The 13,780-nt window shown below is 34.9% G+C and overlaps 2 protein-coding genes across 2 annotated transcripts in view; one reads left to right on the top strand and one right to left on the bottom strand.

Moving 5' to 3' along the window:
- Window positions 1-13,780, top strand: part of LOC150104703 (allene oxide synthase-lipoxygenase protein-like) — a 104,072-nt gene that overhangs the window by 69,447 nt on the left and 20,845 nt on the right. The window contains exons 10-11 of the mRNA XM_090395285.1: window positions 2,353-2,413; window positions 3,968-4,073. Of these exons, the coding sequence (XP_090251411.1) occupies window positions 2,353-2,413; window positions 3,968-4,073 (167 nt within the window). The remainder of the gene's footprint in view (window positions 1-2,352; window positions 2,414-3,967; window positions 4,074-13,780) is intronic.
- LOC150104704 (uncharacterized) overlaps window positions 1-13,780 on the bottom strand; it is a 352,800-nt gene that overhangs the window by 333,363 nt on the left and 5,657 nt on the right. The gene's annotated exons all lie outside the window — the stretch shown is intronic.

The following is a 13,780-nucleotide window of genomic DNA, read 5'->3' as shown; positions in this document are numbered from 1 at the left end:
CTCTAGAAAATGAGTAAATCTTTGATCTGTCAGCCAGTTATTCGCTTATCAAAGTGTGCAGAGATGATGATCATCTTAAAGATAAATTCCACGAGGCGTAATAAAAACGCTCTCGAAAATGGAATCCTTTGCCCTGAAAGATCATCATTCATCTATTTTATCTATTCCTTTCAAAGTAGTCCACGTACTACATGACATTCCGCGGCGTTATTTAAAACAATTGCAGACTACCTCTGTATTTTCTACTCGGAAAATGTAGTTTTCGAATTTTTGAAGTGAAAGGGTGTCCTGAAATTTTTGCTTCGATGTCAACTTCAGTTCTAAAAAAAATTGTGTGGTTAAAAATTCCTGAGCAGACAGTTCAGAAAGCGATTCTCGAATGACACGAGCGTGTAAAAATGAAAATCTTCTGGGGAGGAGACAAAATGTCTAGATATAATCTCTCGGACACTCGAATCTGTTTAATTATTGATAATAAAATCCTAACCGAGTAGTATTTTAAAATCCTATATTATTAAATCCTAAAATCCTATAGATACTGATATTAGTATCTGAAAGCTATACTCATTTTAAAAATTAGATTTTATGAATATTCACACCTTAATTTGCATCCTTAAAAAATGGTAAACTTGATTATGCAGACTATTTATCTTAACTAACATAAGTAATCTACAAAAATGTATTAATTATAAGAGTAAGTATCAATTAAAATAAGAAAATATGCGAATTTATGAGATATCATGGCTTTAAAAGGCAAATGGTTGCAAAATAATACCACTCCCATATACCACAACTGTGAAATTTCAACTCACTTAGGAAGCCTTAATGACAAACGCGATCAAATGCCTCTGACATTTCGAAGATATTTCGCGTGAAATATCTTCAAAGTTTTTCATGGCATCTGTCCAAATGCCAACGAAATGTCTAAAGAATAACATTCCCATATGAATCAACAGCCACTGACGCCATAGTGGCAATCATTAAATAATGAAGCGATCTCAAAGTACGAGGATGGTCCGAAAGGTTCTCGGGCTAACGATGAAAAAACGAATTTATAATTTCTAAATAATTTTTCCTTTTCAACATAATCTCCCTTAAGACTAATACATTTATTCAAGCGATTTTGAAAAAAATTGATTTGAAGAAAAACGCTGATCAACAAGGAAGAGTTTTAGTTTTGGAAAGAGACAAAAGTCAGAGGGAGTCAAATCTGGACACTAGGGTGAATGTTTCAATAATTCGTAGTGCAGATCCCTTAATTTTCCCATTGCCAAAACACCTTTGTGGGCAGGTGCATTGTCCTAATGAAAATTGTTTTTTTTTTCTTCTGCAAATTGGGTCACGAATTTTTGTCGTCTAGTCTGGTTAAAAGATCGGAATAATATTCTCCTGTTATTGTTTTACTCTTTTAAAGATAATTAATAAACAAAATGCCTTTGGCATCCCAAAACACAGATGCCATGACCTGCTTCTGTCCACTGTTTTGATTGCTATTTGTATTCTGGTGTTAATGGTGAATCAAGTCTCATCCATAGTAATAAATCGATGCACAAAATCAGTTTCATTCTTGTTAAAACTCCAAGCACTGTTCAGAGATTTTTATGCGAGTGAGTTTTTGATCTGCTGCTTTTTTATATGCAATTCTTCTGGCAAAATATATCCTACATGTGCTTTTAAAATGCCTATAATCTCAGAAATTTCATGCACTTTGACTCGGCAGTCACCCAATACCATATCGTGCACTTGATCAATGATTTCTGGTGTTGTTACACCTTTTGGACCTCCTTCACGTATATCATCTTCAAGGCTGGTACGGCCACATTTAAACTCGGCAGCCCATTTCGTAATTGTCGAAAGCGAAGGAGAAGAGTGCCCATACACTTTTATAAACTTCGAATGAATTTCTTTTGGCATTAAACCTTCTTTTACAAAGAATTTTATAACTGCACAATACTCAATTTTATCCATTTCAAGGGATACAGACAACACTTTTGCTTCAGACAGCTGTATAAAACGAACTAATTGATAGAATGAAGCACATGGATACTTATGACAGATATACCAACTTAGAATAAAAAATCTTGCCAATAGTGTTGCCATCTATGGTCGAGGCCGAGAACCTTTCATTCCACCCTCGTAATACAGCAGAAGTATTTGTATTTACTGTAAAATATAATGCGCATTAAAAATTATTAGAATTTAGAGAATTTTTAGACATTTTGTAGAGTATATACTGGAGTGATAGCTAGTAACCAGAAAATTATTCGCATGGCAGTTATATTTTGAAATCGGAAAAATCGTCAGAAAATGAAATGAATATAACATTTTTATTTATTTATTTTTAAATTACAGACTACAAGAATGGAGGATGAACGTACATGGAATGATTCCGAACGAAATTAAATCTAGAAAGGTCAGTGTTAATGGTCACTCATTCAATATATTTTTATTTTTGCTTTTTCTAGTAAAGAAATAGAAATATTTAAAAATTATCATTATAATATTCCGATAATATTCTTATTCCAAGTCACCAGTAAGTTTTCTTCATAGTCTATATTACAAAAAAAAAAAAAAAAAAAAAAAAAAAAAAAAAACAGTAATGCTGAGGGGTGAAAAACTCAAGAGGTATAAAATTAATATAACTCCTATCTTGTTTATGTCGAAACAATTATTAGTAAATAACTTCAGAAAGCATTTAAAATTACATTTCAAATTAAAGTATATATGAGTGGAATGGCACACATTTCTAGAGTACTTCCTCAAAATTAAAGTCAAATGTGTACTGATGTTTGTTTGTTTATCAATCGATACACAAATGTAAGTACAAGCAATTGACTTTTTAAAACTCATATGATATCGTATTAAAAAAAAGTAAGAGGACTTTTCCAAAAATGCAGTAAAAATAAAAATTAGTAAAAATAATTTGTTACAAATTACTGAATTAAGTTCTCTACGCACAATGGTTGGATGAATCTCTTGCAAGTCCGTTTTTTTTATTTATTTTTAAATAATGAGCCCATACGAGATGTTGGTTAATCAAGTTGAGTTGGGAAAGGAGAAACTTGTTTACATTTGATTTAAAAGCCTATATATTGTATTCCTTGAAAAACACGTAAGGGGGAGAACACTGTTCCACAATACAGCAGTAGCAAGAATGAAGGAGGAGAAAAAGAAACTTGTTCTGTGGATTTCAAAGTGTACAGTGAAGGGATGTTGGGCCGCAGCAGCACGTGTTCCAACGGACTTAGTACTGAGTCGGGGAGTTATTGATGCTATTTCATATGAATGTTTGCCATTGAAATATAGAATACACATATTGCAGAAACCGAACACTTGTGAGAAAGTGGGAAGAGTGAGTTGGTAAGAGATGGGTTATTAATCAGTTTGACCTCTTCTGAGTCAAGCATTGCTCTTCGCTATTTGAAAATTCCTATTTATCACGTCTAAAAACATATATTAGACAGTCACAATTTATTAAAAGATCATCCACTCAGCAATGTATGTTTTAAATTACATAAGACTGAAAGAAAGCGATCGCGGTGTATAAATTTTTTATGCACGAGGAGAACTTGTTTCTCTTACATTGTGAATGACTAATTCAAACTCTGCTTTAAAAATCTAAAAACAGTTCTTCTTGGCATGCAGTAAACGATACCCATTAATTATGCTAAAATGTATAAATCTGAAAACGAAGCAAGAAACGTTTTATATTAAGGAACCAGTACGCTAAGAAGGATCATTTTTTCCACTGAAATGAATAACATTTATTCCACCGAATATACTGAAATGAATAACATTTATTTTCGCTGTTGTTTAAGGTGAAAAACTTTTAATTATTTTATAAATAACTTAAAACCTATACCAATCTATTAGGTGAATTTGTAAGTTTGTTTGCATTTAATATGTTGTATATAGAAGTATCTTAATTTTATATTATTTTTATTCTAAGCGTTTTTTTCCTCTTAAGGTTGATGATCCGGAAATTCTTCCATATTATCCATACAGAGATGACGCCATTACTATATATGATGCAATTAGACGATATGTATCAAAAATAGTTACTAACATTTATGGTAAGTCCAGAACAGTGCTTTTAAGTAGGCCTTCTGAACTGCATGTACAAGTATACAAATTTCATACAGATTTGAGAGTTACCTCATTTTGTTTTATTCATAAAAGTAATGTACGTGAATCTAGTGAGAATGGAAATCCTCTGTTTTACTAACTGAAAAAACAGGCTATTTTCCTAGTTACAATCCACTAGAAGCAGTTCACTCTTATTTCTGAAGTCAGGTGATGAAGCATATATTTGTATGAAATTTGTTGAGATGATTCCTCGCGATAAGATAAACTTATTCCAATGAATCTATCAAACTGTTACTGAGATAAAGAGCCAAAAGGCTTCACTTCGGCGATACAAAATTATTCAACTTAAGTGGATATTGAAACCCACATTATTTCTTAGCCGAATGAGAAACTCTAAGTAAGATAGAAAATCTAATCTACTTCATGCCGAATATAAATAAACTATAAAGGTTCGGCGTGTCCAAGCATAAGTCAATAGGTAGTATATGCTGGGGCAACTCGTAGTAAAGGTGGAGTCACAATTTCCCATAATGTAAAACACATCTCTTAGCCGATGTATGCTGTTATACATTATGAGAGGAGGTCTTGTAATTTATGATATAGAAAATATATAGAATATATAGATAGAAAATATATTTATTTATATTAATTTAATATTATATTTAGATATAATATTTATATATAATAATTAATAATAATAATACCAATTAATACATTGTTTCTAATTTTTAACTCAAAATCTAAGCAGCAATAACACGTGAGTAGTAGGGGAGTCACAATTATTATTATTATTATTATTATTATTATTATTATTATTATTACGGGCTACTCCAGGGAGTCCTTAGACTCATCGAGGGAGGCCCTGAACATCATGTCCACACAACTATACGACATTCTCAGAGTATCTATCATACCTTGCCTTGAACTCACTCACCGTCATAGCACCCACAACAGACTCTGGCAGCTTATTCCACTCATTTACTACTCTAAAAGTAAAGAACCAGCTCTAACACCCACTGCTAACCACACTCTTGCCCAGCTTCCATAGGTGTACCCTAGTTCTCCCACCGCCAGTCCTGATCTCAAAAATATCCACTGAATTAATCCTAGAGAAACCCTTCAGCAATTTGAATGTCTCAATCATATCTCCCCTTTTCCGTCTATCAATTAATTTCTGCAACCCACAAATCTTCAACCTGTTCTCATATGGTTCATTCCATAGACCTGCTATCATCTTAGTCACTCGCCTCTGGATCCTCTCCTCCTCCTCCCCATCAAGAAGGAACCTAGGTGACCAAATCTGGACACAGTAGTCGAGATGAGGTCTTATTAAGGCTCGGTACAGAGGTACAATAACTTGCTTGTCTCTGCTCGTCAAGGTATTTTTCAATAACCAAGTGAGTTGATGAGCTGATTTCGCTACTTTTGCAATGTGCCCCCTAAACTTCATCTCCCTATCCACCAACACTCCCAAGTCCCTGGCCTCATCAATCTCCTGGAGTACAGTTTCACTAATGTGGTATACTGTTGCTAATCTTTTCACCCCAAAATGCATAACCTTACATTTTGTCACATTAAATTGACATCCATTCTCCTTAGCCCAGAACTCCAATCTATCCTAGTCGGCTTGCAAGATTTTGACATCTTCTGCATTCACTATTGCCCTACCCAACTTTGCATCATCAGTGAACAAATAGACTGTTCCTCTTAGATCCTTCCCTATATCGTTAATGAACAAATTAAACAAAAGTGGTCCAAGAACAGAACCCTGTGGCACACCACTAGTCACAGGCCGTCTTTTGGACTCTACTCCTGAATAAACTACTCTTTGATATCTCTCCATCAACCACCCACCTATCCATCTCACCAACCCTATATCCATTCCCATATGTTGTAGTTTACGGATTAGAATTCCATGTGGTATCCAGTCAAATGCCTTTGCCATGTCCAGCAGTATCACTGTAAACCCATTACCCTTATCCAGTTCAGCCGTCACCGTGAGCAAGCTACTGAGGCATGATTTACCCTTCACAAAGCCATTTTGTCCCCCCGTACAGTATCTCATTTTTATCAATCCATTCCTGTATTTTCCCCTTGACTACTTTCTCCAAGACCTTGACAACGACTGCTGATATGCTGATCGGTCGGTAAGTTGCAACCATAGTCTTGGATCCTCCTTTATGCAGTGGAACTATTTTCTCCCTCTTTCCATACCTTCGGGACTAAACCAGACCCGAGACTCAGATTAAACAACATGGTCAAGGGCACTGATAATTCTTTAGCTGCTTCATGCAAGGGCCATGCCGGTATACCATCCAATCCCACAGATGTATTCACATTAAGGTTCTGTAATAGACTATTCACCTCCACTTCATTCATCACAATTCCCGTATAAACTAATGGTTCCTTCATTTTTTTTCAATGTCACCACCTGGATGATATACTTTTGTAAAGTGCTCGCTCAGTAACTCCACTGTATCGACTGATTCAATGACCTCCTTACATTGTCATTCCTTAAAATCATTTTGCCGTGTACAGTTTTTTTTCTTGCTTGCAGCATACTGAAAGAACTGTTTGGGATTCTCTTTAGTTTGCATAGCTAGTTTCCTTTCATAATCCGCTTTTGCTTTTTGTACCACACTCGTTACCCTTCTGGCCTGCACTTTATACCGTTCGTGTGCCTGCAGGTCACCTCTTTCTTTAAATTCCCTCCACAGTTGTTTCTTTATTTGCAGCTCAAGCTTAATGGTTTTATTCATCCATTTAACCCCTACTTGTTTTACTTTTCGGTATACAATCAGCCATAACCTCCTGTAAATGTTCCTTGACCACTTCCCATGCTCTATCGACATCCAGCCCTTGCAGTTGTACATGCCATGGCACTGATCCAAACAATCTCCTAAGCTTGTCATACTTGCCAGCACGGTAATTCCAAATATATCCTGTCTTAATCGAAAACTCCACATCTTTAACCCCCTCCTAGGTCAAGACCTTATGATCACTCTCACCAATAGGTGGCAACATGGTCATATTCATTACAGTCAATTTTCAGATGCTACTACCAGGTCAAGCACTCTCACACCCCTAGTATTTTCAATTACATGCTGTCTCAGATAGTTATCCCTTAATAATTGAATAAAATCCATTTCCTTCCTCACATGTGTCCTCTCCTCCTTCCAATCAATGTTACCATAGTTGAAATCCCCATAATAATTATCCTCCTTCCACTAATTTCATCAATGCATACTATCTCCACCATCTATTCCATCACCTGATCTATAGCAGATGAACCAAATAGGTGTAGGGTAAATGGTGGGAGGATGTGAAGGCGAAAACGTGACGTCACTGACAGATGTTCCCCTAGGGAAATTCCAAACATTCCATACTCATGACGTCAGGATTCCTTATAGTGGGTGACTATGAACCAAATAGGGGTAGAGTAAGTGGTGTGGGATGTGACGGCGGTAACGTGACGTCATTGGTCGGACACTATGATCCACATCAAGATAAGATAAGGAATCGTGACATCATGAGTATGTAATGTTTGGAATTTCCCTGGGGGAACATCTGTCAGTGACGTCATGTAGTATGCTTCCGTTCACGTGTGGTATTGTGGGTGATGGTTAGAGATAAGGAATCATGAAGTCTTGAGTATGGAATGCTTGGAATTTCGCTAGGAGCAACATCTGTCAGTAATGTCATTTGTGTGTTTTGGTTCATGTATGGCATTCTGGGTAATTGTTTGCATATGCAATTCTGGGAAATGGTTCACATATGGAATTGTGGCTGATGGTTAGGGATAAGGTAGAGCATGGAATCCTTGGAATTTCACTGGAGGCACATCTGTCTATGACATCATGTTGTGTGTTATGGTTCACATATGGAATTCTCGGTAATTGTTCACATATGGAATTCTGTATAATTGTTCATGTATGAAATTGTGAGTGATGGTTAGAGATAAGATCAAGTATGGAATCCTTGGAATTTTCCTAGGAACACATCTGTCTGTGAAATCATGTTGTGGTGTTTGGTTTGAGTGTGGACTTGTAGGTAATGGTCAGAGTGTGGAATCCTGGGATGTGGTTGTGTTTGTCATTGACATGAGATGAGTTTTTTGTTCACATGTGGCATTACGGGTAATGATTAGGGATTGGAATACTGGGAGGATATTTGGTCAACTGTTGGGGTCTTTATCTCAATTACGGAACTATGGGAAAATATTTGTCAATATACCAGTTGACATTTACTAAAATAATTAGTTACTGGATATCACTGGTGTCCTCTTTATCCCCCCTCAAACACATTTTTTTCTTTCATGTTATATTTTCTAAAATAATTAACTACTAGATATCAGTGGTGGTCCCCCCCCTCACACCCTTCCCATCAAACACACACATTTTTTTTCATGTTCACATTTTCTAAGATAATTACTTACTGGAATCTCAGTTTTACTGATTTTTTTTCTTTCACGTTTTTCTTGTCAATAGGCAGTAGTTAGACATTTTCTAAAACATTTTTCCACAACTCTACACACACATTTTTTCTTTCATGTTCAAATTTCTAAAACTAATTAAATGTTACCTTCATTACAAATTCTAAGCAGAATAAATATTCTTAAATATGAAGAACACATCAACGACACCTTAATTGTTCATTTAAGTTTACAAATACACATTTATTTGACTGAAATATTATTTACAAGTATATGCACAATTAAAAATTAAAACATGTAATTACCTAGAAATATTTCACACGATTTATCCCTCTTGTTATTTTCGTGAAGAAAGAAAAATTCCAAAGGTTTTGAGTTCGCTCATTATTTTTACTTTACAGGATACACAAAACAGTACAGTACAGCACAACATACACACAAGACGATCTGCGGCCTTTAAAAACGAAATGCAGTAAATAACCAGAAAATGCAGTAGATTCTTGTTCCTTATAGGTTTCTGCCCGTTTCCTTAATATCATTTGCACTGCGGCTCATGGCTATGTTTTTTCTCATGGTTGTGGATGTTCTCTACTTAGTGACATGGGAAGTAAAGTTACCGCTATCCTCTTTTGTTAATTTTCATGCTGTAGTATGACAGACTGAACTAAGACTTGGTAAATTGTTTTCAAATTTGATATGTTCTATATTTTTTTTCAATCTAATTGATTGTTTTTCTCTATTTTACTTTGAATCTTGCAGTAGTATTTTATAACTTAAACCTCAGCAAAGAGATTGTGTATTTTAACAACTGATTTTCAGAAGGCGAGATATGGAATTAACAAATTCCATATGTATGTTCCATTGACGTTTATGCAACAAAAGGTCACTGAAGCTCAAAATCCCAACTTCATTGTATCCATGAAATCTGCTCTGTAGCTTTGAGCCTGCTTTCCCACATTTTTTAATAACACATACATTTCTCATAAATATTCAAAATATGCCTTTCAAATCTACTTTTTATGTCTCCTTCATTGACATACAGAATCTGCTTTTGCTTGCAAAATTGTGAGGATGAACTTGTCCCTTCTGGCTATTAATTTTACCTTCGATTCCTTGTGCTTCAAAGCTACTTCTGCAGCTGAAATTTTATTTTATTTTATTTTTTCAAAATGTCATATTTTTCTTTAGCATTAGAAAGTTTAAAGGAAATGAGATACACAAGGTTTGGACTCTGTGTTAGCGATTTCTTATTATAAACTTCTTTTGTCAGCACAAATAAATAGTTATTTCAAATGAATATTAGCTCTGTAGTATACTTTGTTAATTCTATGTTACAAAGTTCCAAACATTTAAAACTTTAGCCTATATAGTATTATGCTTATGTGAGTGCAAAGTCAACGGTCTCTAATCATAACTCATATCCTCCCTTTTGATGTTTATGAGCAGTCCTTCTGTGATGATAATGACACCAACATTCTAATTGACATTATCAGTTCTGGTTTTCGAGTATATTGACAAAATTACAGGAGATCAGTTTTCCCCACTTTTTTTTTCTCGTTCCTGGCATTAATTTCATAGGAGTGATATATATATACATATACACGTATATATTACATTTACGTTTTCTTGTATTATGATGTATTATGATCTGTGTTAATGATTCTGCTTAAAGATTTCTTTGTCACCGATTTTTATGCATATGGTCTTACATATACATGTTTTACGCATATACATGTGATTTTCTAGATCTTAAAAGTTCATTACTTTTTCCCAAAGAAATGTTAACTTTTTTTAAAATAATTAAACAGAATTGCATTAAGGTATAAAATTATGGTTTTAAATATCATTTTCTAAACAGAATAACTGAGTAAAAATTTCACTGCGGGAAACATGTCAACAATGCAAAACTTATGTTCATTTAAGTTTACAAATGCATATTTTATTTTGCTGAAATATTATTTACAGGTATATTCAAAGAGAAAAATTCGAAGATGTAATTACCTAGAAATACTTCATAAGATTTAGTCTACACTCTTAACATTTTCTAATGAGTTCAATAAAGAAAATTTTTGTTACTGACTATTTCTTGATTACATCAAAATAGCTTGTCACACAAAAGAATCTTAAGTTAGACACCATAGGAAGCACAGCTCCATACATCTGATAAAGTGTTAGCCTGGATATGACACCGTGCCTCTCTAAACGTTCCATGTATTCTTTTGTCACCAGATATACACAAGCAGTCTTCATATAATGTTCATAAATGTCCCAAAATAAAGAATCTTTATTGAATTGAATAAGGTCTTGAAAGTCTAATTTTACACCATTGATGAATTTGATGGATAGCGATAATTTTTCCCATGATATGAATAAATGGTAATTCAGTTTCCAAAAATAGTAAATGATTATCAATGTCGTACATTTTTGGTGAAAATCTCTCAGCTTCTTCACAACTAATAGAGATAACTTTACTTCCACCAGCTCCTGTATCATCCACCATTAGTTCCGTATCTTGGCATTTGAGAATATAACAGTCTCCAAGGTCTAGTTCGTAGTCTACTCTTCTTTGCAAGTAGGCGAGGATATCAGACCGCTTCCCAAGTGGTACTGGATAACCACATCACAATGTATGTATCTTCTAAAATAATAATTGGTTTGCATCCTTTTGGAGCTATATGAAGAGTTTTGTCTCATGCTATTTTCCTGAAGAAAGAAAATTTCAAAGACTTTTGTGGCTCACCCATTATTTTACTCTACTGGACACAAAACACTACAACACAATATGATAGCTGCACTGTATGAGCAACTGCAGTAACTGAAAGGCACTTGACTCAGTTGTTATTCCTTATAGTACTGTTTACCCTGACCATTTCTTCAAAAAATGTAACATTCATGCAGTTGACTCATGGACATGTTTTCGCATGCTGGTGGATATGACGTTGATGTGATTGTATCTTACTTTGTCACATCACAGGGAAACTTATCTCTATGCCTCGAATGGTTTTCTATATTATTTATCCATATTAAGTATTTTTTCCAACACAAACAAAGTATTTATTGTTGTTATTATTGTTTCAACTGAACATTAGGTCTGATACTATACTTTTCATATTAAATCTTCTGCACTAAAAATTCTGGCTATTAATTTAACATCCGATTCCTTGTGCGTCCAAACTACTTCTGTAGCTGAATTTTTTTTTTTTTCAAAAAGTTGACACAATTTCTTGAAATATTTGAAGGTTGGCATGAACAAATAAGATTAGTAATTCATGAGTGGATTTTCAAAAAAGTCTCTGATTAGTTTGCAGCAAGCAATTTCACAAGATTTGTCTGCAAACTCGAAAATTTCTTTTGGTTTTTCTATTCTAATATGTTGGATACATCTAATATAGTAACAAAATTGTCACTCTTTTATTCATTTTGTACTTTATCAATTAAAAAACCCACAATTACGTTATTTGCTAGCTCTGTCTTTTTTTTTTGTTCTGCTTGTAGAATAGTAGGATTGTATAGTTTTGAATTAAGTTTCGACTGTCAGCCACATAACTTTAAACTTTTATCATGTACAAGTGTGTGAAAAGAAAAGAAAATGCACCTTCTCTTTATTTTTGAAAACACCATCGAGAGTTATATTACTTGCTCTAATATTACTTGCTCAAACAGCGTTTTTGATGTAAGAGCAAGTGACTAGTTCTGTCACTCATATGTCTGAAATTGTTGGAAGGAAAAAAATAGCATTTGGTGGTGGAGGTTGACAGGGTAGTCGAGAGGGTGATAGCAGTCTTCCCTACAATGACCCCCACCCACCCCACCTCCTCATCCCCTCTCCTCCAGAAGATGTCTGCTCAGTCAAGGGAGATGTGACATCACTAACAGATATCTGCCATCTTCTGGAGGAGAAGATGGGGGGGGATGAGGAGGCGAGGGTAATTGTAGGGAAGACTGCTGTCACCCTCCACCAACTAATGCTATTTTTTAATAAGATCCATAAATAAGAATATTTATTCTGCTTAGAATTTGTAATAAAGGTAACATTTAATTAGTTTTAGAAAATGTGAACATGAAAGGGGAGGAAATTTGTGTGTGTGTGTGTGTGTGTGTGTGTGTGTGTGTGTGTGTGTGTGTGTGTGTGTGTGTGTGTGTGTGTGTGTGTGTGTGTGTGTGTGTGTGTGTGTGTGTGTGTGTGTGTGTGTGTGTGTGTGTGTGTGTGTGTGTGTGTGTGTGTGTGTGTGTGTGTGTGTGTGTGTGTTTGAGAGGGGTGAGGGGCACACCACTGATAACCTGTAATTAATTATTTTAGAAAATATGAGCATAAAAGAAAAAAAATGTGTTTGTGTGTATTTAAAGGGGTTGAGGGGAACACCACTGACAGCCTGTGTTTAATTCTTTTAGAAAATGTTTAACTACAACCTACTGACAAGAAAAAAGTGAAAGAAAAAAAGCAGTAAAACTCAGAATCCAGTAATTATTTTAGAAAATGTGAATATGAAAGAAAAAAATTTGTGTGTGTGTGTGTGTGTGTGTATGATGGGGTGAGGGGAACTGTGTGTGTGCTTTATGGGGGTGAAGGGAACACCACTGATATCTAGAAGTTAATTATTTTAGAAATTGTAAACAAGAAAGAAAAAAATGTGTGTTTGAGGGGGGGGGTGAGGAGAACACTAGTGAAATAACTAGTGAAATCCAGTAACTAATTATTTTAGAAAATGTCTACTGTTATATTCACAAATATTTTCCCATAGTTCCACAATCGAGCCAAATACCCCAACACTTGACGAAATATCCTCTCAGAATTCCAATCTCTAATCATTACCCATAATGGCACATGCAAACAAATAGCTCATCTCATATCAATGACAAACACAACCCAGAATTCCACACTCTGACCATTACCCACAAGTCCACACTAAAACCACACACTAAAACCACTAAAACACACACACACAATGTGATGTCACAGACAGATGTGTCACTAGGGAAATTCCAAGGATTCCATACTCCATCTTATCTCTAACCATCACCTACAATTCCATATGTGAACAATTACCTGAAATTCCATACACTAACCAAAACACACACAACATGACATTACTGACAGATGTGCCCCCCCCAATGAAATTCCAAACATTCCATACTCATGACGTCACGAGTCCTTATCTCTAACCATCACCCACAATTCCATATGCAAAGCATTACACACTATTTCATAAGTGAACAATTACCCACAATTCCACAAATAGATGTTCCTCCCCAGCAAATTCC

The sequence above is a fragment of the Typopeltis vanoorti genome, chromosome 7 (genome assembly GCF_054136105.1).
Source record: "Typopeltis vanoorti isolate ZY-2024b chromosome 7, IOZ_Tvanoo_1.0, whole genome shotgun sequence".
NCBI classification, from domain to species: Eukaryota; Metazoa; Arthropoda; class Arachnida; order Uropygi; family Thelyphonidae; genus Typopeltis; species Typopeltis vanoorti.
This window is presented reverse-complemented; position numbering and strand designations above follow the sequence as displayed.